The sequence below is a fragment of the Triturus cristatus genome, chromosome 4_1 (assembly GCF_964204655.1).
Source record: "Triturus cristatus chromosome 4_1, aTriCri1.1, whole genome shotgun sequence".
NCBI classification, from domain to species: domain Eukaryota; kingdom Metazoa; phylum Chordata; class Amphibia; order Caudata; family Salamandridae; genus Triturus; species Triturus cristatus.
Window position 1 is genome coordinate 679,766,380 of NC_140585.1, and position 27,361 is coordinate 679,793,740.

The 27,361-nt window shown below is 42.3% G+C and overlaps 1 protein-coding gene across 12 annotated transcripts in view; it reads right to left on the minus strand.

The window, feature by feature from the left end:
* Positions 1–27,361, minus strand: part of ST7 (suppression of tumorigenicity 7) — a 614,758-nt gene that overhangs the window by 95,569 nt on the left and 491,828 nt on the right. For all 12 annotated transcript variants that reach the window (XM_085653135.1, XM_085653132.1, XM_085653133.1 and 9 more), the window contains exons 9-10: positions 14,054–14,168; positions 8,200–8,272 (exon numbers count right to left, since the gene is read on the minus strand). In XM_085653135.1, coding sequence (XP_085509261.1) covers positions 8,200–8,272; positions 14,054–14,168 — 188 coding nt within the window. The remainder of the gene's footprint in view (positions 1–8,199; positions 8,273–14,053; positions 14,169–27,361) is intronic.

Genomic DNA, 27,361 nt, shown 5'->3' on the forward strand with positions numbered 1-27,361 from the left:
ACGGCCCACGCACCGCCGGATGCCAGCACAAGTATGAGTGCTTGAAAACAGCTGTTTTCATTTGGCTAAGGGACACGCGCGCGCTTGTTAGCCTGCTCGCGGTCACCTTGCCGGCACGCTTTCACTTTTGTTCGCAGCATTCCGTTTGACCTTTGTACTTCATTTATTCTCCTAAAGCCAGGATGCCTACATTGCGGGCAAAAACTTTGCCTGCAAATGGAAAATAAATAGTTAGATAAATGTATTTGGACACAATTCTCCTACACATTAATTGGACTATTTCCCTTGTTAGCCTGCTCGCGGTCGCCTTACCGGCGCGCTTTCACTTTCGTTCGCCGCTCCTTGCTTCACTGCGCTTAGCTCTAGTCCTCGCCGGGCTCGCGCTGCCCCGTGCTCCATTCACCTAGTTTTCTATGTTTCCTACTCGTGTTTGACCAACCCTCATCAGAAGCGTTCAAATTTTCTCACTTGCTCAGAGCACTGTTAAACAGACCTGTAAGTCTTGCTCTTATCTAGTTACTTTGTATGACTTCAAAGTAAGAGGATTTCATGGTGTGGCAGGCCCATCCCTCAATCCTCCTGCTTTGAGCCATCTGCCCCCACCAACATGGCTGCTTGTTTTAATTACTGTCACTCACCACAACCAGCCTCCGATGCACCCTTTGCTCTTCCAAGTCTGACGTAAAAAGACATAAGCCAACAAGCGCTTCTGTTGCAAAAGCCCCAGACTGCCGCTGTGTGCAAGACGCCATAGTCTGCTCGCCACAGCTTCCTTCGACAAGCGTGTAAATTGCGGGACGTGGCAGTCCTCCCTACAAACCAACAATCTGAGTACCCATTGTATGCTTTTCTCTAGCCCTGCACCCTCCAACTCCTCATTACTCTTGTTCCATGCGCTTCTGTGCACTTCTCCTGCCCCACGCTGCACAATGTTTTCTTGCCTGTGTGACTGTCCCTGGCCTGCATTGCTGTCCCTGCAATGACCACATGGCCTGCATTGCTGTCCCTGCAGTGACCACATACGAATATCACCACCCACACACACACACTCTTGCAGAACCAACACAAAACACATCACTGTGATAGAAGAGCAAACATGCACACACAGACATAGACGTACAAGCACACACACATCACTCTACTGGGGGCATTCACGCACATATCACTGTGGGAGGCACACGAACAGCACAGGTACATACACAAATCACTACATGAAGCGCACAGTCCTCTGCTGGACGCAGTGGTGCCACTTCCAGAGGGAGCTCAGGTGACAGCACCGGCTCTGAGGGGCAGCCTGTAGTATTCGTTCAGGGTGTCGGCTGTAACTGCATGGCAGCACTGATTTCAGCTCTGTGGGTTACCTCACTGCAAGTAAAAAGGTAGGAAGGTTACAACCTACTACGGAGTGCACAGCACTGCTCTCTGTACTGCAACACACTGTGTTGATGTCCATATCATCTGTCTTCTGTTTGTGCCTCAGCCATTCAGATACCAGTACTCCTAGGCCATAGCCATGCAGCTGTCTTTTTGTGCCCTACTGCTTCTGTCTGTAGTTGTGTTGCTCTATGTATGTGCCCTGTTTCTGTCAGTACTTGCACATCTCTCTCAATATTCCTAATTGCTGTTGGTATGTACCTTGCTACTATCTGTATTTGTTGTGTTGCTCTGTGTGCCCTGTAGCAGCCTGTTTGTGCTCTGCTTTTTTCTTTATTTGTTGTGCTGCAATCTGTATGTGTTCTGCAGTGTCTTGGTGTGCCCTGCTGGTGTTTATATATATCCTGCTGGTGTCTGTATGGTCCCTGCAGCTCTCTTTAAGTGCGCTGCATCTCTCTGCATGTGTCCTGCTGCTGTCTGTATTTGTTGTGTTGCTCTCTGTGTGCCACACAGCTGTCTGTATGTGCCCTCCTGCTCTCTGTATTTGCTGTGTTGCTCTCTGCATGTTACATGCCGATATCTGTATTTGTTGTGGTGCTCCCTGTGTGTAATCTGCTGCTATCTGAATTTGTTGTCTTACATTCGGTGTGTGACCTCCTGCTATCTGTATTTCTTATGTTACTATGTGTATGCGTCCTGCTGCTGTCTATGTATTGTGTTGCACTTTGTATGCTTATGCAGCAATCTGTGTGCAATCCAGTTATCTGTATATGCCCTGCTCTTTTCTGAATTGGTTATGTTGCACCTCCACTCCCCCTCCCTCCGCTTCCACTCCCACCTCCCACCACCTCCACTCTCCCACCTTCACTCCAACCTCACTCCCTACATCTCCCTCACTCACCCCATCCCTCCACCTCCACTTCCACTCCCCCTCCCCTCCCCACCCACTCCCTCCCTACACTTCCACTCATCCCATCCCCTCCCTACCTACACCTCCGCTCCAGTCCAGTCCAGCCCTTCCCTCCCTACACCTCCACTCCCCGCTCCCCCCACTGTCCCCTTCCTTGCATAAACAACAAAACTAGAACAAATTTTTCGTGTTAATTCTAGTTTTTATAAGGATACTTCAGTTGTATAGAATATTTTCTATATTGGATATATAAAGTGTCAAATGGTTATAACACTTTTTTAATTATAACATCACTTTTAAACATGCTGCACAACATTCACAATACTCTGCAACACATGTTAAAAACGTTAACTAAGCCAATAGCTCTCTCTAATCACTTATAAGGCCCAAAGGTGAGACCTATTGGCTATGCCAATGCTCGTTAGAAAGTTGGCATTTTCCTGCCTTAACCATTTGGGGTCTGCATCCTGTCTCTGGTCACATGAATGGGTGTAGCTGGCAGTTGGGCTTTTGTGTACTCCTTCTAGACAACCACACACACTGGGAGTTTTGGTGTGACCAAATAGGCCCTCGCTGGCAGGATAGGAGGAAGAAGCTGGACCCAGCCTCACTTGCACCAGAATAGGGTGTGTCTTGTCTCCACACAAGGGGCATAACGACCCTGCATTGTCACTTTAGCCAGCTTGGAGCCAGGGGAGGTACAAAATTCCCTGCACTTCAAAGACACCGTCTAGAAGCTTCTTCCCCCTTCCAGAACCCAGGCACCACTGTATATAAAGGGGACCTCCGACACCAACTCTTCAGTACGCATCTGGACCTGCTCCCGATGTCATTCCACTTTAGAACCAGCCACATGCAAATCAGTCTTGACCCTGTTCCCCCTGGGAACGGACCAGCCCGAATTGCCAGGACAAGTCCTCCCTGGACTGGAAACAAACATCCAAGGACCGGTATGCCCAGATGTGGTTCCCTTGCGCTCCATGCCACTGGAGTCAAGCTAGCCTGGCTGATGAGGGATGAAACCTCGAAACTGGTCATAGTATGCTTGTTTCCGGTCCAGAGAGGACGTGGCCTGGCAGTTTGGGCTGGACTGTTCCCATGGGGAACAGGGTCAAGATGATTTGCATATGTCTGGGTGTAAACTGGAATGTCATGGGGAGTAAAAAAAAACGATGAACTTAGGCCATGATCTCTGTACTGGGGTGAATGTTTGACATTGTTCAACATTCTGTCCATCAATTGTTCTTTTTGCACTTTCTAAAAGTGGCATTATCAAACACGCAATTTAAAAAACACCTTTACTAAAAGGTGTGTTATTAAATTCTGAGTTTAGAGAGCCTAAACTCAATTTTTCTATCTAGTCCAACTGGCAAGTTACACTTGTAAGATGTTACAAGGCAGCTCCCATGTTAACCTGTGGGACAGACAGCCTTTCAATTGTGAAAAACAAAATACACAGTATTTCACTATCAGGACATCTAACAGACACCATCACATGTCCTACCTTTCACATACACTGCACCCTGCCCATGGGCTACCTTGGGCCTACCTGAGGGGTACCTTTCATGAATGAAAAGGGAAGGGTAGGGCCTGGTAAGTGAGTACACTTGCCAGGTTGACATGGCAGTTTAAAAACTGCGTGTGCAGACACTGTAGTGGCAGGTATGAGACATTTACAGGACTCCTCATGTGGGTGACACAACCAGTGCTGCAATCCCACTAGTTGCATTTAATTTACAGGCCCTGGCACACACAGTGCACTTTACTAGGGACTTACCAGTAAATCAATTATGCCAATCATGGATAACCAATCATAATCACAATTTACACAGAGAGCATATGCACTTTAGCACTGATCAGCAGTGGTAAAGTGCCCAGAGTCCTATAGCCAACGAAAACAGGGTCAGAAAAATAGGAAGCAAAAGGCTAAATGTTTGGGGATAAACCTAAAAAAGGGCCAGGTCTAACAAGCCCCAAAATGAGCAGTGTGAGAAGGGGCGGAGGGATGCCACTAGGCAGTCCTTTAAACATAAAACATTTAAAATGTATGTTTATGGTTACTTTGACCTTCATCAAACACTATGATCTCCAAACAGAATCTCATAAATATGCCTGAAAGATAATATTATGACTAAGCTGTGAGGTGGAGACCAAATAGAACAAGAGAAGATAAAGAGAAGGAAAAAGGAATGGAGGGATGGGGTGGAGATAAGCCCAGGTGGATGAATGGGTTTAAGGAATGGTGCATGGTTGGAAAGAATGCTAGCTAATAGATGTCTGGCGAGAACTAAGGAAAGCTGGATGGATGGAAGGAAGGGTGATAGAAAAAAGAAAGGAAGATAAAAGACAAAGAATGATGTAGAGATGGATGAATAGCAAAAGGACAGTAGGATGGAGGGAAGGAAACAAGAAAAAAGATAGCATAAAAGCCTGAAAGAAGGATGGAGAGGAGGCAGTAAGGATGCATGGCTGGATGAATAGGAAAAAGATGGAAAGAGGGGTGGAGAGAAAGAAAGAATGCCCAACGGTTAGGGCGCGCGACCTCGGACCTGGGGGAACTGGGTTTGAGTCTCGAGTAACGATGTTAAACCTCCTGTGATTCTGGGCAAATCACTTAATCTCCCCGTGCCTAACAAAAAAACAAACAAAAAATGAATGTGTGTCCTCATGTAACGTAACTGGTGCTATGTAAAGCGCTTGGATACCTGATTGGATTTGGGTCAAGTTTGCGCTATATAAAACTCTGCAAAAAAAAAATGATGGCCCAAGACAGAAAGAAAGTGAAAGGCAGAAATGGGACTGAAAGACAGCAAGGAAGCAAGAAAAGTTGGAAGAAAGAAACAGGACAAAAGAATGAGCGAAGAAAAGAAAGATGAAAAGAAAAAAGCAAACAGGATGAGAAAGAATGAAAAAAGCAAAAAATAGACTAAGAGAAAGAAGGGAAATACATTAGTAATCAAAGTAAAGAAGTAATAAAGTAAAGGAAGATAATGTGGAAACAAAGGATAATTAAAGAAAGGAGATACGAAAAAGAAATGAAACATGGAAAGAAGAAAAGATGGAAAGAAAGATAGACTGAATGTGAGAAGTAAAGAAGAAAAAGATGGACAGAAGATGGAAAACAATGAAAGAAAAACAAGAATACCATATGGAATGAAACAATGAAAGGACACACAGATGGAAACAAAAAATGAAAGCCAGAAGAAATTAAAACAGAAAAGAAGGAAAGCAAACGGGAACGAAAGAGAAAGAAGGAAAGAGAGCTTGGGGTGATCCTACCCCCAATCTATCTAGGGTGATGAGCTTTGCCATGCAAATAAGTGCCCCTTCATAACTACCTAGGATATCAGTGTCTTTTGTCAATTTATTTGAAAATTGTTCTGTCAAATTGTTAGGTCTCGCCTACTAGGCAACTCATGCATGGTCTGTTGCAAGATGCATTGCTAGCTTACAGTAGGCTTTGGTCACCTTTTGCTTGTATCTCATTTGTTAGCTGAATGGGATCTCCTACTTTGTGCGGTTGTCCCTCCCATGAAACACTGACATAAGTATGGACTCTGCCCAGTGTGCTTCCTCCCTACCCAGAACCCATTGCTCTATTACCTGTTAACTTTTCCTCCCTCTATGCTCCATGTTAACCTCTTCCCTTTAGTTTGATTCTTTCCCCGCATCCTGTGTTGCTACTACGCACCACCCGCACTTCGTGTTGCTTCCGTCCTGCCCTCTGTGTTGCTTCTCCTGCCTTCCTGTTGCTTCCGTCCATCTTAGTCTTCTGCGATTCCTTCCCTTCCATCGTATTGCCTCTGCCCCCAGCCCTTTTGCCCTCCACATTGCTATCTCTTGCCTGTATTTGTTTTACTTTGTGCTGAACTCACCAAAAAAGCCAAGGATAGACAGATCTCCTTTGACAGAGAAAAATGATGTGTACAACTTTTCAAACAACATAGTCGGGGAACAAATACTGCAGCCTCACCTCTAAAGGAGTGCAATGGAACCAATGGCCTTGAGACCTAGAATCAAGACCTGGGGTGTCACAATGCAGAAGGTCAGGCCCTTGGCTTTCTTTCAATTAAGTGCACGACTCCCCCACTGACCATAGCACCAGCTATGCTCCTAACCTCCTAGCCATGACCCTGAGTGAGTGCCTTAGAGGATTAAAGTGGTTGCTCCTTTTTTCTGATCCTCAAGTTTTAGATTTGACTTCAAGGACTCGACAGGTTACAGCATAATGTTTAGGTCTCACCTACGAGATAGCTTTTAGGCAAAAGCCCATTGTGACCAGAGTGCTTTAAGTGAGATGAAAAAGGTTAGGGGGCTGGGGTGGGGGGTTTCTAAAAGGAGCCTGGCCAAAGTAATTAAGGGTGAGGCTTAAAACATGTCAACTACAATCCTGTGCTTACACTGCAATCTGCCTGACCAGCATTTAGGTTCCCTCTTGTGAGTGTTCTGCTATTATATCCAGACTCATCACACAACAATAAGCATATACCAAGTGAAGACATATTGGATTTTTGAATGCTTGTTAGCAGTTTGATACAAGTCAGTAACAACAATGATTTTGTTGAAAATAATTAGAATTGGAAATTACAAATAGTACACGTGTCCATCACCATGGGTGCACTAGAGAGAGACCAAGGATTGGATGTGCATGTAATCTGAACACGCTTTGACCCACTGACTCTCCCTACCTTCAGCCTCAGCTCCAGAGCTCTCAATCGCGCCCCATTAAGAATAACCTCCCATAAACAGAACACATCTGGACACCTAACTGCTAATCAACTCACGCTCCACACAGCACAACCACTGGGAAATCTAATGGGCCAGCCTATTAGAGCGGAGACCTCTTGACTATGCCAACACTCAGTAAAGTAAATTACAATACACATTTGCAGTAAAGCAAAGAGTTTTAAAATATTAACAAACTCAAAGTATTTAGTTACATACAACATATACAATGTATATACAGTACATACTGTTAAAAAAACATTGGCAAAGCCAATAAATCCCAAAGACGACATCTATTAGATTTGCCAATGCTCGTTTTGAAAGAAGCTAACATTTCGACATCGCAGAAGGTGGTAGGTCACAGTCCGTCATAAACTTGATTATTGTATGGAGGCCCATAAAGAACTACCCAGAAAGCCTCCAACTTTTTTTGCCTTATAATTTCAGAATGTGTGTGTAAAATGCAACATGTAGTGACTGTTTTCAGAAGTTCTTCAGGGAGGGGGGGGCAGCGGGCGGCAACCCATTTTTCCCCCTCCCCCAAACACGTGCCAGGCTAGCTCACCTCACTTATGCAATCAGTGCAATATGGTTCAAAGTGGTGGCTATTTAATTTTTCTAGGTATTCTAGGGATTAAAGAAATGGTGCCAGGATTAGTTCTCTCTATAGATGTTGGATTCATTGTATCCCGGTATAAATGTTTGAAAGAAATTTGCTACCTGTAAATGCACACCACCCAAACCAAAAGGGACACAGAGTATTCTGAAATCCTGAAAATGATCTGTGTTTTCTGTTTTTTGGTGTGCTGCTGCACAGGAGTGCTTAAAAAATAGAATAATCTCACAAAACTGTAAACAAAGGCAGACAAGGGTGTTAACGCAAACATCCAACATGCTGATTTTATAGACACCAGCTCTTAGCTTAAATGTTTCTTTCTTCTTTGCCAAGGTACAATATTTGGTTAGGAAATGCGCATTTGCCTAGACACAAATCATACTGTAAACCACAAAACCAAAAACTCCCCTGCTAATTTGCAAAAGAAAAGATAACCGGCACCCGCCCTGCAGATGTTGTCAACTCACATCTACCCGAGCAGCTCCCATTCCTCCCGGGTGCAGGGCGGACTGACGACCATCGCCGCCACTCCACGCGCGTGCACTGTGGAGAACACAAGTCATGGCGCACTTACTTGTCCGAGACAGCTCTGGCTTTGAGCAGCGCAGCTGTGTAGCATATCGTTGCTGATTTTGGTAAGCTTATATCTGCAGAGAAACAAATGGGAAACTATAGAAGCCTCTGTAAAGTTACACAAAAACAAAAGCGCTTCATAATTAATCATTCGTAAACGCACTGCAATATCTGGGTTTATAACAATCCAGTGAGAACCTATCTGAGAACCCCCCACGCACACATTTTATAGAAACACACAGATTGTATATGTCAATGAATTCTGACTACGGTAGTTTCGTTTCACTTGTTTCAACTATGCTCTAACAGTGGTAATGCTGGAGTTACTTATTCCCCGACCTTACAACAACGCAGTCCTAATGGGTGGATTACAGAGCATGCGCACTCAGCGGGAGGCCTGCGCACCGCGTGATAGTGGAGATTACGAATGAGACGCAGCGTTGCTGCTTTGCTCCATTCCCAGTCCCGAGCAGTTGTTTACACATATTTCAAACTAATGACCCTCCTCTGTCGCTCCCTTCGCTGGCGGGGTCCACAGAGTGCATAGCGTGGGCCACAATTCAAGGCAGCAGTGTGCTCAGACCAGAATCCGTCTGATAAGGTGTGTACACAAGGCAGCAGGCTGGGCTTCTCGGTGCTACGTGCTTAGTGCTTAGTGCTTAGTTACTGCTCAACAGTTTCCTAAAAGTGGGCAGTCGGCAGGCAATGTTATCCAGAAGCGACTCTCCATAAGGAACGGGTTGTTCCCTATAAATTGTGTATTAGCTGTCACGGTTCTTTTAGGAATGGCAATGTTGTACTACCCTCGCAGGGCAGGAGCATGCGTGCTTTATGGTGGACTCCTCTTGGCCTTCACTGATCCAACAGGTGAGGGATGGGTTAAGGACATTTATTTTGTCAGTTTCCACAGGTAGGCAAGAGGAGAGCAGATGATATCTAGATTGTCTGCTCCTAAAATATGTGAACACTCTGACCTAATCACAGGTGCGTAATTCTAGTATTCAAGGAGGGAACCAAAAAGGAGCCCAGACAAAAATTACCAACCAATCCACCTCACTTCCTCTAATCTCGATATCTCACTCTTTTTCCATCCATATATTCTGTCTCTCTTCTCCCCCTGTGATCTCGCTCAGCGGTGCCTGCTGCAGTTAACATCTGGGGGTGGGTATGGAGAGGGTGACAGAGGCACCAGAAGCGACGTTCTGCCTTCAAAAGCTGCTCCACGGTGGCTCCAGCCCCCCTAGGGAATGTACAATGGAATACATGGCCTGCCTGGCCTGGACTTCAACATAATGCAGGCTTGTTCATAAAAGATCTATCCAAGGGCCGAGCTGCCAAAGCATTCCCATGACTGCCCTTTCATGTTTTGTGCACCCACACATTCAATTAGAGTTTGGCAAAGGAAGAAAATACAGCTCTAAGAGATTAAACCATAAATCCCACTGATCAGGGCAAATGTGTTGTTATCTTTGATACCATAGAGCATTATGATAAAACTAGCAACAGAAGATCAGAAAACCTTAAAGTGACTAAACTTGGACTGGATCTGTCAAGAGTTTAGTTGCCACAATAATTCAGACTCCATTACTCCTGTCTTCCATGGGAAACCGAAGATGCACAAGAACCTAAACAAGCTTTCCATTAGACCAACACTAGTGATAATTTACTCACAGAACATCTATCCAAGTATGTGGATCACTTTCTGAGAACACCGGTTCAAACTAAATCATTAGAGAAGATAGAAGGCATTTAACTTACAGGCAGTAGGAAATACCTGGTAACCCTGGACATCTAGGCCCTTACATGATTGTTCCACAAAGTGCACCCATGCAAGAAGTGAGAACATTCCTCACAGGATGAGGTTTCCATGGAGGTATTTTCCTGAAGTACACATAATCAGATCATTGGAGGTAGTATTGCATGAACATCACTGTTACACACAAAAGAAAGGACCTAGTATGAGAGCCACTTTTGCACCCCTAGGACAGCAAATGTATATTCAGCAGACTTAAAATCTTAGATCTATGATGAAGCAGACCCATTATTTCAATATCTTTTTTTATTTGCAAGGGGCCAAGTGAACCACTGGTTGGTTTTTTGATATGACTGAACTTGACCGATTTCTTTTTCATATGACTGAGAAAGAGGTCAGCTTCTTGGATATAAAGAGGATTGAATATTCAGGCCATTTAGAAATAGAGCTATTAGCCAAACTGACAGACCATAAATCACTTCTAAACTGTCATTTAAGAAGCCAAATTTATGCAGCCTGTTTCTTCGCCCTAGGTGTAATCCAGCAATATAAGAGAATATTTGACACATGCAAAAATATTGAAGAAATTGGAGGCCCGATGCCCTGCAAAACAATTAATAATTCACTACCTTAAAAGAGCCCAATATTACACCTGGGAGACTGTGTGAAGGCAAAAGATACTGGGGCAAAAAATAAGATACTCTGTGGGTTAAAATATTAATGAATGTTTGATTAATACATTGAAAATGTGATTGTTAGAAAGTGGCATATCTTAAATACAAACATGGAGATCCTTAGGGGATCTCTTTTCCCTCTGAAAAGAAAGAAGAACAAAATAAATCAAGTGGTCTAGGCATAATAAAAATATGACCAAATAGATACACAACATACAATGGATTGGTTACCTCCAGTAGTAAGACATATCCCATATGGGAACTGTCAGGCATGCAAGACAGCTTTGACAACAGCAATGATCGACTAAGGGGCCCTAAATTATCAGATGCAGAATATAGAATGTGATATAACCAATATAATGTTTCTGTGGACAGGGATATATAGATAAAACAGGAACAGAGCTAAGGTTACAAATTTGTGAGCAGAGATATTAAGGACAACCCCATTGTTAAACATTTTATAAATATGGGACACTCTGAGAAATACATTAATTGGATCATCTTGGAGAAGATCAGACAGTCTAGGAGAAAATGTCATGTAACTAGAATGTGGAAACCTTTGTGAACAAAAGTGAATCTTTAAATTACAGTCTTGTGAAAATGGTATGAAAGAAGTTATCACGGGAAGATGAGATGCAATTCTAGGAAGAGATACAAATACTATCCTGCTTCGAAACTAGGTCTCAATTGAGTTCATTAAAAGAAGAGACATGTAAGTAAGGCAAGAATTATCCAAGCCCCTATCTGAAAAGAACTTTACTCGACCCTTAGCTGATGGTCTATAAATTGAATCGTGGGTCTAGTGACGTAAGGGAGAGTAACTTGCTGTACATTAGTTCTCAGAAAAATGGGGAAGTTCTTGTTGCTGCGTTTTATGCGACTGGTATATAGGACTTATTCAGTTAGGGAAATGTGAAAGGAAAATAACTTTTAAACAATGTATACCTGGAAGTTACAAAGTCAATACATTTAGGTTTATTTTATGTTCAAGTGGTACGCTGGAAATTCACTTTGTGGTATCATCACACTCTCATTTGCCCACAATCACGGGACACTTTCTCAATGTCAGAACCGCAACATAGTTTCCGCTGACTAAGGGTTTCACCTGAAATGCATTGGGTTTGATTTACCATCGGGTTTAAACCATAATCCTTTGGAAGGAACTACTGTGTAATAAAATATTACTCCAATGCCTAACTGTTGTTCATTAACTAAATAGAAGTGGATCAACCTCCTCGTTGGAGTTTGGCTATGTCATCGGGGGACGTTACCTGGCTGGGTAACGCCTTTCATCCATCATCTGATATGCACCATTGTCTTTAGGGGATGATTAGCATTTAACCCTTTCAGGGAGTATATGGATCTAATATACAAGCAGACTAACATGGACGGAACGAGCCAAGCAGATTTTCCCAACTCAAGATTTGCAAGGAACTTGGAATAATAGAATACCTTGGGCATTCTAAGACTGCGCCTAGAGCAGTCACTGTCACACTTTCTCTCTTGTTAAGTAGGACTATTATGTATTTGTGGCACACACCAAGTGCAGGATGTGTTTGCATTCATCTACTATACATACAAAAGAGGAGACCATGTAGGCAGAGAATCTTTGCCCGGTTCAAAATAGATGAGATGCTGTTGTCAGCAGGTAAACCGGTTGCAACACAGAGGTGAGCTAGGGACAGTAGATTGTGAGGGAAAAATATCTCATACTGTTGAAGTAAAGCTTGATTAAACAGGATGATTTTTTTTAGTCAATTTAATAGGTCCTGACCATTTAATTGAGTTTCCCCAGTAAACAGAGCTGAAATGTTAAAAATAGCGAAGAACTCTGTCTTATTGACTCCATCCTACCGTTGCCCGACAGACTTCTAATAGGAAGGAATGTCTCTAGAAAACTAAAATTCAGTCCTAATCATGAAATAATATTTATTATTAAACATAAAAGAGCCAAGAATTAGAATGAGTTTTACAGTAATGTATTTTCATTTACTGATAGTTCCAAGAGGGGCGGAACGGATCTGCCAAACTAGAGTGTATGGATTTTAAGAAAACTTTGCAGTTATGACAAAAGAGCTGAGTGCCGGATTTTTTCTGGTTGAGTGATATTGAGCAAGAAATAGATTGTTGGTGGGCACCTATGTAAGAGAATGACAAGTGGCGATAAAGGACATTGGTTTGGTGGTGGTGTATTATATATATATATATATATATATATATATATATATATATATATATATATATATATATATATATATATATATATATATATATATATATATATATATATATATATATATATATATATATATATATATATATATATATATTTGCTTAGGACAATAACACCTAACACCTTATATTTTATATTGTGTCCTTATTGTACTGTGGAAAAGATATACATTGGAAAACTTTGAGACCGTAAGGTAGTACACAACTAATATACTAATATAACTATCATTTCATTCTATTGAAAATTATTATAATTAAAAATATGTTTAACCTTGTTTAGGAACTATGAGAATGTAGTTTGTTTGTATATCTACCCATTATGACCAATTAGATTGTATTGAGAAACCAGCAGAAAACGTAATTTGTCCTGAGGTACGTGGAAGAAAATAATTGACTTCCACCAAAACACTGCATGGACACTCTTTTATAATAATCCCACCAGTTCACTGGCATCGTAGAAGAAATTTGAGTCATACAATAGTTGGATTTCGTATGATTGGGAGTGAGTGGTATGAAGGAGGTGAGAGGAGTGAATGGAAAGTCTGACAAGGGTGGGAGGGAAATGCCTATAACAGATCACATTAAAAGATACATATGTATTTTAACGTTTTTTTATGATGAAATATATAAAGCTATAAATTAGTTTAATAAAAGACATTACATGACTGGTGCAAGATTGGCCTACAAAATGTTTGCTGTGTATGAATTCATTTGATGACTAGGAAGACTCTGGCGGTGGACATGATTTAGAGCAAACGCACATTTTTTTAGTAGCTGTATGTTTCTTCCCTGTGCTTCTGCAAATAGACAGGTATGCCTGTGAATCAGTAGTCAGAACATTTTCTATGGCCATGCTTCCTTCATTTTAGGGTACCAGCCTGGCTCCTCCAACAGCCCCTGGTTTTTGTTTGACACAGATTTAAGAGGACGCAAAGTCCTGCAAGTGCTCCAGTGTGGATTAGATAGCTGTCTAGGCCCGCTGGTGCTCCACTGTCAGTCTGTTGGACCTCCTAACCGAAACTGGAAGTCTCCAGTGCCCTCTAAGCACACTATTCATGATAAAAACCATCACTCTACAGATTTTGTTTTGTTGATCCAGTATTATCTTTTGAACATATGAGAGATTTTTCCCATTTGCTATACATTATGAACAACTCTCAAACACCACAAAAAAACAAGGGAAAGTGCGTACTCACCATCGTATTTTGCTAATACTGCTTGAACATCTGCATATGCCTGAAGTTCCAACAATGACTCCAGCAAGTTTTCGTGAATGTTGAACATACTTAAAAGTGGAAACTCTTTCATTAACTGGAATAAAGAGATTAACAAGTGCTCATGAGATTCAGTCTAATGATTATGATTCACTGCATGTCTCCTGAAAAGGGGATAGGTGTGGAAATGTGAGGTCATTAACAATGCACTGGAGCGCGGTACAGTTAATCTTAACAGGCTAAATTCAGTATTTTTTAGGTTTCAATTTGTCACCATAACATCAAAACAGGCTAAATTCAGTATTTTTTAGGTTTCAATGTGTCACCATAACATCAATTTAACGGCATTGTTTCGCCCAAAAATACAGTCAAAGGGACATTATAGCTACAATAAAAAACTTGATTAAAAAAAACGAGACATTTGTCATTTATGGTGTAAGCCACAACTCACATTGTGCCCCCAGTAAGCAGTCCTCATGACTTCATACATGGCACTACTGATGACCTCTCAAATGAAATAATCATTGACATCACAGATGACATGACATACAACATCACCAATGACATCGGTGATGTCACTGTTGTGGACACTTCTGATATTAAAAAACATGCCATAAATGTGAGTCACTATTTACAAGGATCACTTTTAGGTCTTACCCTGTTCTACCACTGGGAGTAGCAGCATGTATGTAAAGAACATTCTTGGCATACATACATACATGCATAAGAAATGCAAAATAATTAGCCCTTCAAAACACTCCAAGCTCCTTTAGAAAGGGTTAATTTCTCAAGAACTACTGAACGAATTTACACCAAACCACAAAACGCATGCTTTCGGAGTGAAGTTTTATTTCAGTTCAAGTTACTACACAACCATTGACCCCCACAGGGACTAAGAAGAGAAGAAATAGGAACTACAAAGAGGGAAGGACTACAGACAGAATAAGTTATCATGCAGAATGGAAACTTGGTACGAGGCGTGTGACACAGGCACTTTAGGTCTATGGTAGGATCGGAAATTTGAATTTCAAACACTGCATTCTGTTCACTCAATTGTTTTCCAAGAGAGTGCATAGAAGAGACCAGTCATTATATTTGTGGTAGAAGCCATATCAAATATCAGAGTTACTAACGAGGACCTATTAAGAAGAGGTCGGATCCTGGTTCTCCCATCAAACCTGAGAATGTGAATGAGATAGATGTGGGTGTAAGTGTAGTATTCTTGTAGTCCATCTAGAAGAAAAACTATTTGCGCTCATGGGTGGATGCGGTATCTACAGAAACAACACTTGTGTAGTTGTGAGGAATGATTCTTAACTATGCACATAGTAGGGAGAACAAAAGCAAGAGTGAAGGTTTTAATGAATCAACAACGCCATGAAAAAAACACCTTCCTTGTGATACTCCACAAGATAAATGAAAACCTTTATACCAATAATTCAGTCTAAAATGAAAGAAATATTGGGAAACGTTTCGTCAGTGTAGTCCATGGATGGTTAAATGGCGTGTACAGTTGCACTTTGTAATGCAGCAATAACAATAATAGTGTTACCTTCATGCAACAAGAGTTTCAGGGTGGACGGAAACCAGCCTCAGCCGCACATAGAAATACCTTCAACCCAACACACGTGTGGCCTCACAAATCACCACACGCATGTGCTTTCAGTGAGGCTCTGCAACAGAGACTCTTCTTTGAGTCAGTGGCCCATTCTTTATGTTTAACACAGTCCTCAAATTTGCATCTTGCTGTCAGTTCAAAAGGCAGGTTTCATTCAGGAAATGTCCAGGATCTGGGGAATTCAACCCCTGGAGACACATTTAGTCATAGTCATTTTTGCAGCAGTTGCTGCTGACTGTCTTCTCCCAGAGAACCTTGCAGTGACTGGCAATGCCTGACAGGACGTACAAGAGGCAGTCGGGCAGGTTGAGTTTCATGGTAACTTATGTTTAATGCTTTGCTTCGTTTTGTGACTTTTCTGTGTTTGCTCGAACGGGTTGGCGGAGAACTAATTTTATTTTATGACGTGCAGTGTTAGCTTTAGTGTGTACTAAACCTTCCTGGCAGAGTACTGCAGTCTCTTAGGGACTATGAAAACTGTCACTCCATTGGCTGCGCTTCTATAAAAGATTTATGAGCACATTTCAGGGTCAGTGCCCACCTTAATGAGCCTGGTCTGCGAGGGTTATTGAATGGCTATACAGATTCTGCAGTTATGGTCCGTCTGATTCCACTAGTTGTTAGAGAGCATTTTCAAAACTCAGAGGATAAATGTGAATCTGGCTGAAACCTGCGTTTCCTTTTGCGTTTGCAATCAGGATGTTGGAAAAAATAATCAAGTTAAGGATTTTTTGGTGATGATCAATTAAGTGTAGAATATAGATAAAAGTGCAAAAATAAAAAATAAAAAAACATATACTTCGAAAAAAACAATGTAAAATATATTTCAAGGTGGATAATGAAAACACAACTCAGTAAATCATGTTTTTACTTGAGTAAGGCCTATTGAATACCCGCATACATCAGTACAACACTTATATGTCCTCAGCCAATTGTATAGTCAGATCCCAGATGCACTGTGAGGCATGTTACACTCCTGCATACAATATCCTTAAATGTTCTACTGCACACATTGATTCTGTGAATTGAATGCTTTGTCTTTAGCACACATCTACCTCACAGGATTTGTTTTCTTCTAGGTGTTTGATGCAACGTGAACATAACTTTGGGCCACAGCAGCACTCTAGAGAAGTACATATCTGGAGGTCAGGCCTAAGTGTACACACATTTCTTTAAACTGAATATAAAAATATTTAATGGCTACTGGTCACATTTCATACTGAAAACAAATATAGAATATGCTGGTTTATTTAACACGAATACATAAGTAAATCAAATGTTTAATCTACATAACCTGCAGCACAGATGTTCTGCTGAAAATGATATGTCAAATATGCATCACAGATTGAGTCCTATTGACTTACCTAGCTACTGTTGCATCCATATACATATTGCAAATCAAATATTTTAATGCACAAGAGAGATCCAAATCCTATCCCTAGAAATCCTAATCATACGTCTGTTGCCAAATGGAAAATGGTGGTAAATGTGTGCAGGGTCTGAATAATACCCACAGATTAACTCTTTGTGAACCTAATGGGTGCCACGCACACCATCACCCAGATGTGAAGTTCACAGCATGCTTTTTTAGAATCCCAAAGCTCAGGCGCCAATTATGAGAAGTTAGTAATGCTACTGAAAGTGCAATGATTTGCCAACCCGCTCCCCCTTTCCTGGATGCATGTGTATTTCAGATATTTGATGGTGCAGATATATCTATAAAAGTATCATTATGGTGTTTATAAAGAAAGGGTTACCCGCTAACACATATAAATGAATCAGTAAATATGTTTTAAATACTTTTCTAACAGGATTCTTTATTTAGAAAGGGAGGGTTGCGTTATATTAATTACGAATGTTTTGTTTTTGTAGCGTGCCACACGAATATTAATTGATTTGTCGGAAAGGCTATTTATGAAAAAATGCTACCCTTAATAGGAAACAATTATACCATTGTAGATACTGTCAATGTACATGAAATTCTCCTAGGAATAGCATATTAGTAGGCGATTCAGACACACAGATGCAGACTTGCTATGAACATTGAGCGCAATGGGTCTTTTTCAGGAATGGAAAGTCACAGAAAAATAGGTCATAAACAAACAACTTAAAACACAAACTTGTAGGATGCTCTCCCATTTGTCCCTTTCCCATTCATCAACAAGGGCCTGTTTATGGATACGCCTCGCCACGTGAATCAAGGTCTTGCTCCTCGATTGCTTTGACCAGTTTAGACTAGGCATCTCTGCAGCAACTGTTGTACCAGGTCGGAAGTTGCTTCCTCTGAGCTGTACGCCTGGTTTCAACAAGGAAAAGGCTCCTCGGTTTCCTGAACAGCCCATTATGGGTTTTAGAAAGAGCATCCAATGACTCTTCCCAACCTTTCACAACAAGTGGCACCAGATCCTCCATCCCTTCAGTCAGAATGCGGAAAATTGGACTTATGGCCTCTTGCAAGGGCTCCAAACTGCACCTATTGCTGGAGATCCTCAGTCTCCTGTCCAGTAGTTCTCCACCATGGTTAGCCTGTTCAATTAGGTTTAGGTTCAGCGTGAGCATAAAAGCATTATCGTCACTATCCTGTCGGGGCACTACTTGCATGTCTTAAAGGTGTGGCCTTAATTGGAGGCCCAGAAAGATATAATCAATCATGCAGGTTGAGTTTGGGCGATTAAATGTATGGACTCATAACCAATGTGAACTGGTTCTGCCATTACAGGCTCTCAACTCCTGGTTTAAAGTAAAGGGCATTAATCTTAATTGCTGTTGGGGAGGAGGTATTTTGAGTTCTGGGACTGACCATAGATCATCCTCTTTGGCTGTAAGGGGCGGGATATCAAGACCCAGAGCTCACACTGACAATTAATGTCACCCCCCCCCCCACACAATTATCCTTGCATCTGGTGACTGGAGGGATATACGTGCATTCAGTTGATGAAAAACCATTGTTTACCTAATTCTCCCAACCGATCTACAGTAGACATTATATATCAAGTAGGTTTCGCCCAGTGGGGCCTTAAGGCATATACACATTAAATCAGGGGAGGCAACCAGGATTTCTTTCATCATACCCCTCACTGTAGTCCTTACCTAGATCGTGAGGTCCCCAGAGGACCTGCACTAGCCTACCATAGTGGTAACCTTGGTATAGTTGACATAACCAACATAGAACTCTGGTTGGGCAGACCATTTCTCTTGGAAGAGGCACAAGGAGACCTGGTCAATAAACTCAAACCAGTCCAGGCATACTATTTTGGCTCCCTAGCCCACCACATTCCAAGAGATAAACTGGACCTTCCCGGGACCACCTAGGGAAACAAGGGTTGAATGCGTTGGAGGATTCTCTAGTTGGCGTTCAAGACTATAGGGAGCATGGAGCAATCTATTGTGAACGATTGGGGGAGACTCTTGGTTGCCAATTACATCATTGGCCACAAGTCATTCCACGGCGTCTTGGCCACTTAAAACACAGAACTTATTGGAACAAGCAACATGACCGGGTGTTGTCATAGGACACTGGCGTTGAACTGGAAGGTGGAGAGATGACCTATAAAAGAACCCAAGAGAGAGGGCAACCACCTTTGTTTCAACAGGGTTGTGAAGAGCCTTAGTGCTCAAGATGTTACGTACAGATGCTGGCCTACGAAAATGTAAAACACCGTCGCCTTCAATGTCTTGCTTGGACTGTCTCACCCATGCCACCCTCCTGGCCATTATGGTTTCATTCAAACCCCAGGCATTAAAATGCTTGTGCTTAAAAAGCCAATCAGCTGACTTGTTATGTAATTCGTCCCAAGAGACTAGCTGCCCAACCTTCAACCGGAGAACCCTAGCCAAAATTAGGACATAGGAGCAGGCTGCAAAAGGAAGGCTCAAATTACTGGGGCAAAACACAAACTCTCTTCAGAAAGGATTCTTACAGCATAAGCAATCGTCAAAACAGCAGGGGTATGAAATCAGTAACAGATTTCCCGAGATAAATGGATTTATCACAATGTTTCACATGCATGCTTGTAACGCTGCTTATACATGACAGCAAGTCTTTCCACTCTGCTACGAAAGAAGAGCTTTCTGTAAACCATTCCTTGGCGAATTAATTACATTTTGCAGGTTACTTGGGAAATTTCGTGTCCCCTAGCTGCATAGTATTGGTTGATAATTCAGACCGGGGATGACACACAGAACCTATTCACAGAGAGCTGGAAGAAGGACCTGCCAGGCGAAGACCTCGAAACCTTAGGGCAAGTATCTATGTCTCTTTTGTGGTCCTATGTGAAAGCCGCACCTTTAAAGAGAAACCACCTTTTCACTGTCCATAAGGCATACTGGACGCCACGGAAATTGTCGAAGATGGGGAATGGAGCGACAAAGAAGTGCCTGAAGTGTGATGAGAACAACGTGAATGAGGTCCATATGTTCTGGCAGTGTCCTTCAATCCAGTCCTTTTGGAAACGCGTGGGTAAGATCATCTCTGAAATTATGGGTAGAGAAATTGGGTTAACCGGATCTTCAGTTATTTTTGGCGTGATCCCAGGTGGGGTGGATAATCAAATGCTTTCCAAAACCCAGAAAGCTCTATTCTTTGTTTTGATCCTTTGGCGCGAAGGAAGTTATGTGTTAAGTGGATCCTCCCTTCTTCCCCCACCAAAACTGAGTGGATTGGTTCAATACAGAGAATTTCAGAACTTGATCGTGCAAATAAGCGGGTTAAGAAAACAAAATTCTGGGATCTCTGGGACACTTGGTTTAAAATGTATGTATCTAGTTTCTCTCATGGAACATAATTTTCACAAATTCTTTTTACCGGCACTCTTTTGTGGGATTTTCTCTCTCTTTTCTATTTAAATAAGAACCTAAGTGGTGTACTCAATGGTCCAATGATTACCAACTTGCTGCACAGGCTGTTATGATGGCGGCTCAGTTATCTCAACGCACTGGCCTGCGGAAGAAAAGGGGCCATGGTCAAGCCAGGAGGTCTACTTCTACGACTGATCCCGGGGTAAAACACACCCATCTTCTGGTGCGGAGTGATCGGGCTCTTTCTCGCCTCCTACTGGTTTGACTGGGCCCTATCTTCTTGAAATTAGAGTACTTTTCGTTGAATGAGGACTTGAAAAAAAGAAGAAAAAAAAACTATTCGGGTCCCCGATTCTCATGTTCACATTAAGCTTCTACGCCACTTTGAAGTATTTTATGCCACTTTTTTGGAGGTGGGAGGCAAGGGTGAAGGGGAGGCTGCTATGCATGAAATGTGGTCTTTATTGCACAATAAGCATATGGCATGTCACCCTGTTATCGCGCATGATGCTAAAACAAGTTCCAGCCCTCGTAGTGGAAATAGTGGTATCAGGCACTAGTGTAACTGCTTGTCTGTACATCACAGCAGTGCCTAATTACAGTTCAGTATGATTAAAGCTTCCCAAAGATAAGTCACCAACAGTTGCCACATGAGACACGAAAATCAATTTCTCACTTGTTATTACCGCATACCAGCCTCAAGCTTGACAACTTTTTGAGAGATTTCTCTCTTCTACTCCTCCTGTGCCAGAGTCTGGCTTTCCCTGACAAAGTTGACAACCTTAATTTCAAGCAGCGGGCCTCCTAACACATTTCCAAAATCAATCATCCTCTCTGACTTTTAACTAAGGCCATCTGATCATCATTAGCATTTGCAATCGGTGAACTGAAATTATTCTTCCGAAGTGCAAATGAAATATCCTGGTCCTTAACAAGCAAGACTTTTATGAAGCTCAATGTATGGCTAAGGACATACCGAGAACGTTTTAATTCCAACAAGGGCACCCAGTATGCCAGCTTTAACATTGGGAAATATGACAAGCAAGTACAGTGGTTCAGCCTCCTAAAAGCCTACATTTGCAGACACCTTCTGCTTGTTTCCGAAGGTTGCTAGCGTGCATACTGTGTTTCCTTAGTTACATTTAAAACATTCCCACTGCAACAATCACTTGGCTTTTGTGAGGTATCATTTCCATATAGATATAGGGTTTTCCATTTCTCTTTGACCTATCATGACTGAGATGTGCTCACTTACAAGAAGGAATATATTGTCAAAATAATCAGGAGCCCTTCCTTCCCAATCACCAGCTCCACAAAATCTCCTAGTCCTCAACAAGGTTCCTGTAACAGAGCTAATCAGAAGGAACACAAACCAGTATTGATGGTGTCTTTTGGTTTTTATTGGGCACCTTTTATGATTTATATTGAGAGTTTCGATGAAATAATAGACTTAAGGAAAAGTCAAACGCAAATGGATGTTCGTTGTTCCTGTTAGTTCCTTCACTCTTGAGTCTCCCTAGAGCCTCTCCCTGTTGTCATCCCTTGGTCTCCTTGGTGGTGCTAGAGCAGACCCCCAGGGAAATAAAAGAGATCCTGAGTAGATGTTCTCTACCACTCTCTATTCCTTTAACCCTACCTGTGCTCAAATTGTTGAGGTGTTTGTACAATGCTTCTTATGGCATAAAATGTCCTCCCCACACCCACCAACACAGGTTCCTCCAGTCCTTGTACCCACTCTGAGACTATCCCCAAAACACCTCCTATTGTTATTGACATTCATTCACCAGACGCCATAGCACTTGCCTGGAGCTATGGCCCTCACTTTGGACCGCAGCCTCAGGGACCTCAGCACCTCCTTCCCTTGGGTTGCTGGGGCTGTGCATGGTTTCCCTAGCTTGTTGAGGGAAGAAGACTCCTATCAGCTCCCGAACTCTTCTGGCTGGTGTCAGTCGCTCTTGTCCTCCTTCGGTGAGCGCGTCGCATCTCTTTGGGTCTTCCACTCCTAGGCTGCTCCTCAGTTCGTCCTTCTCCTTTGGCGTCCGGGAGTGGCCTGGATTGTGTGAATTGATCATTTGCACCTCAATGATGCTCTTGCTCTATCAGACACATGTATTTGCACCTACTGGCGTGTTGACACTTGTAACTCAGAAACCCGGATAAAAAGAAATAGTTATCGATGGCAGAGAACATTTGTCAGTTAAGAATCAGTTAAGGCCAAGCAGTCACACCAACTGAGGCAAATCAACACTAAACTAAGTGGATCATCTCAATAATCGACAAAGAGTTCCTCAGTATCAGTTTCCAGTGAAAGTGACAATGACAATTGTGCAATGTCAATGTTAACTTAAAATAGGGGCGCATATGTGGGATTAGTTGAATGTGAGGAAAAACTCAAAGTGAAGAAAATTCGACATGAAAAAGCACCAAAGACATTCAAACACTGTCCAAAGATTACCTAAAGAGTAATGGGTATTTGATACCATTCAGAATTGAAAGTGATGCATCTATAAAAATCATGCCTGAGGAGAATTATCAAGAATTTTTACTGTTACCACAACTTCTGAAGTTAAAAACGAAAGTCTACACATGGGCTGCCTCAACGCCCTTAAAAAGTCACTGTTCATTTGTAGCCACAATGAAACACAAGAAAACAGTGATACACGTGCTCATTCATGCACTTCTAAGAACAGCTTCAAGTGTCTGTTTGCTCAGTTTTAACACTGCTGCTGATATGGCACTGATGTCAGTGAACTACAATAGGAATGCTTACCATGAATTGTAAGTCAATTTCCTTCATTATTTCATGGGTTAGAAAAACTCCGAACAATGAAAGCAAAGTTACATATAAATGAGGATGTCCGTCCCTGTTGCTCAAAGACACAGTCGAACTGCATGGCACTTGCAAGAAGCTGTTGAAAAAGAATTTAATTAGTTGCTTAAACAGTATGTCATTGAATGCTTTACTGGTCCAACGCCGTGGGTTTCTCCCACTTTAGTAGTGCCTAAAAGAGACAGTGAAGGAGCTGTACGCATATGCGTTGATATGAGTCAGGCTAAAAAGGCTATTGAGCGAGAGAGACAACCAGGTACGCACATTGCTGATATGATAACTGAATTGAATGGTAAGAAGTTCTTGTCTCAACTTGACTTAAATAAAGGATATCACCTATTGGAACTTGAAGAAAAATCAGGTACATTACAACTTTTTCTATGCATATTGGTCCGTTTCGCTAAAAGCACTTGAATTTTGGTGTACCTTCTGCTGAAAAACGTTTCCAAGACATCATTAGACATCTCATAAAGCCTGTAGTAAATGAATTAAACTACAGTGATGACATATTAGCTTTCAAAGCCACTCAGAAAGCGCATGACAAAGCTCTCATGCAAGTATGTTCTTTGCTGAATGATGCAGGCTTAACTCTGAATGCTGATAAATGTAAATTCCACAAGAATAACTTGAAATACTTTGGCCATGTCTTTTCTGATGGGGGTATGAAACTTGATCCAGCTAAAGTGCACGGGTTATCTACTGCAAATCCTCTTTCACTGGTCATGTGAATGAGAGAAGAGCTTCTAAAAAAATCAAGCAAGCTATTGAGAATGCCACTGAAATGGCCTACTTTGATCCTAAACTTCATATAGAGGTTGTAGTTGATGCTAGCCCTGTCGGGTTAAGCGCCATCCAAATCAAGCAAGCTATTGAGAATGCCACTGAAATGGCCTACTTTGATCCTAAACTTCATATAGAGGTTGTAGTTGATGCTAGCCCTGTCGGGTTAAGCGCCATCCTTGTACAGCACACCGGACAGTCAAATGCCCGGAGACATATCGTGGCATATGCCAGTAAAAACCTGTCACAAACTGAAGGTGCTTACTCGCAACCTGAGAAAGAATGTTTGGCAGGGGTCTGGGATTGTGAATATTTCCACATGCCCTTATATGGAAAGCCTTTCACAGTAGTGACAGATCATCATCACTGTTGACAATAATGAGCAATCCCAAAGACGAAATGCCTCTTCGAATTGAACGTTAGGGTTTGAGGTTACAAGAATATAATTATACAATTCTTCATTGTCCAGGTAAAGATCAGAATCCTGCAGATAATTTTCAAGAGTGCCACTGCAGTGCCCTGGTACCCCATCTAAGACACCGGAGGCCTAAATCAATTTCATTCTAAAATCTAGTATATCAACTGCCATGTCTTTAGAACATATAGTCACAGCCACGAGACAAGCTAGTGACATGTTGTAGTCAAAAGACATTATTGTTTACCAGTCTTGGAAACAACACTCAAGACCTCTCACTAATGACAGTGAGTAATTAAAGTTAAAAATAATAGGAGATGAACTATCAGTGACTCAAGGAGACCTCATCCTGCAAGGTACACAAATTGTTATTCCAGAGAGTCTACAACAACAAGTGATCGACATCGCCCATGAGGGACGTCGAGTAATACTTGAAAGAAAGAGCTCTCCGCGGCCAAGTCTGCTTTGCATATCTTGGCGAAAGTGTTGAAAAAGAGTTAAAGGCCTGTCTTGTATGCAACTGTCTTTCGTCTCAATTTATTCAGCACCATTTGAACATGTCAGAATTGCCACATCATGCTTGAAAGAAAATTGCTGTTGATTTCTTTGGCCCTCTTCAGAATGGACACCATCTTCTAGTCACTGTTGATGAAATTTTCCGGTTTCCATCGGTAAAAGACCTTTCATCTACTACCATTGAAAAGGTTATTCAAAGATTAGATGGCATTTTTGTAATATGGGGTGTAGCTGCAATCAAAGTCTGACAATGGCCTACCCTTTAATAGTTGAGAATTCAAAAACTTTATAAATCACCTCAATATAAAACATAAATAAGTGCTCCTCTTTGGCCCCAGGCCAATTGCCTGGTAGAACGGTTCATGAGTACTCTAAAGAAAATTGTTCAGAGTGCTGCACTTGAGAAGTTCGACCTTAAAGTTGTACTGAACACAATTCTTCAAGGTTACCATTCAACCCCTCACTCAACGATAAGGGAAAGCCTGCAACTCTAACGTTTGGAAGAGCCATGATGACCAAGCTGCCCCAATGGACCAGCCCAAGATCCAAAACTGAGGAAGACATTCATACTAAGGACGCAAACAAAAGATGAAAATATATGCTGACAATAGAGGTCATGTAAAAGAGGAGATCAGGTGCTGGTCAGTGAACCCAGAAAAAAGAATGTCTGATACTCCTTTTAAGGCTAAACCATATACTATCACTAACACCAAGGGACACATGGTGACTGCCCAGCATCCTGGGAAGTCCCTTACGAGAAATTCCTTTCACTTTTGGCATGTGGCCCATTACTCACCAAACACAAATGTCATTGAAGAGACTGTGTCTGCTGACGATTCCACTTCACCTCTTTAGATCACTGACACTTCGACGGCCAGCACCTGGTTTCCACTGACCCCATCAGGACGTGTGATTCAGTCACCACGACGATTAATTGAACAGTTATAATTAGTTTTAGGAGTATGGTCATCTGTGTATTTATACATGTGTTAATTTCTCTATTTTGAAAAGTTATAACTTTTTATTTAACAAAGTGGGAAATGTAGTGTCTTGTAAATAAAGATTGCTGGAACTCTTTTGGTTCCCACTGTACACCGTAGGCCTGTGGTATATGCGTTGGAGGGATGAGTTGAAGGCAGTCTTCGAATTTTGAGTTCTGACTTACATGCAGCTGAATAAAGATGTAGAAAATTACTTTCCATATGTGACATAGTTATTGGCGAGTACCTGGGCTGATAGGACGTTACAGGTATGTTGCGCAGTGGCAGTTCTGATGATCTGCAAGGGCTGCGATGTGGGCTTGCGTCGAGGCAGGGTTGCACTGTGTGGCTTCCAATGAGCTACGAGGGCTGCGATACGGGCTTGCGTCAAGGTTGTGTCACGCTGTGTTGGTTCCGTTAAGGAGCTGCGAGGCTGCGTCGGATTTGCGCTTCATGAGTTCTGGTAAAGTCCACAGCTGTGCTGGCAGGGTTCAGGAGTTGAGAGGCACCACTTGGGGTGTTAGGACTGACAGCAGGCAGAGTCCAGATGCAAGGTTCAGGATGGTTGGAACCTTTTCTGTCCCTGAGGATCTAATCGGGAGGCCAGGCAATTGGCCTTTGGAGCCACTCTGGTGGTCCTAGGCTCAAGGTGCAGGTCCAGTCCTTCTTACTCAGGCAGCAAGGCAGCAGCGCAGTCCTTCTTCTGAGTCTTCCACAGGTCCAAAAGAGATCTGAAAAGTTAGGCCTGAGGGTCCACTACATATACCTGGAGTGAGCCTTGAAGTGGAAGAAGGTTCTAGAGCCTTCCCCTTCCATACGTGTCGGGAATTTCCTGCCTCCCTGCCCAGTCTGTCTGGAGACACAACAGGCTAGTGTGAAATCCTCTGTGTGTGAGCTGAGCCAGTGCCTTTGAAGTGCAAGTGTGGCATCTCTACCCCCTATTAAGTCAGATGGCACATCCTTCAAACACCCAGACTCTCCTTTGTGATACTGTCTAGGAGAAATACACAAATGCCAACTTTACCTAATGATATGACCCAGTAACAGGCTGCAGGCACCCGTTGTTGGGACAAGAAAATGCCAACTTCCTAAAAGTTTCAGAAACAGAGCACTCCTCTCACGCTCTTAAGTGTCGCACTGCGAAAAATAGGAACTACTCCCTCCAATGTGTATAATTCATCCAGGTATTCCAATGTACACCCATATAGCCACTGCGATTATATCCATCCATATTGTTGTCTTTAACTTGGTACTCTTCATCACAACAGAGAGAGTCTACTCAATCTGCGCTATTTATTAAACCTTTCCAATACCAACTGTATGCCAATCCAGGCTTTGTATATTGGTACGAACA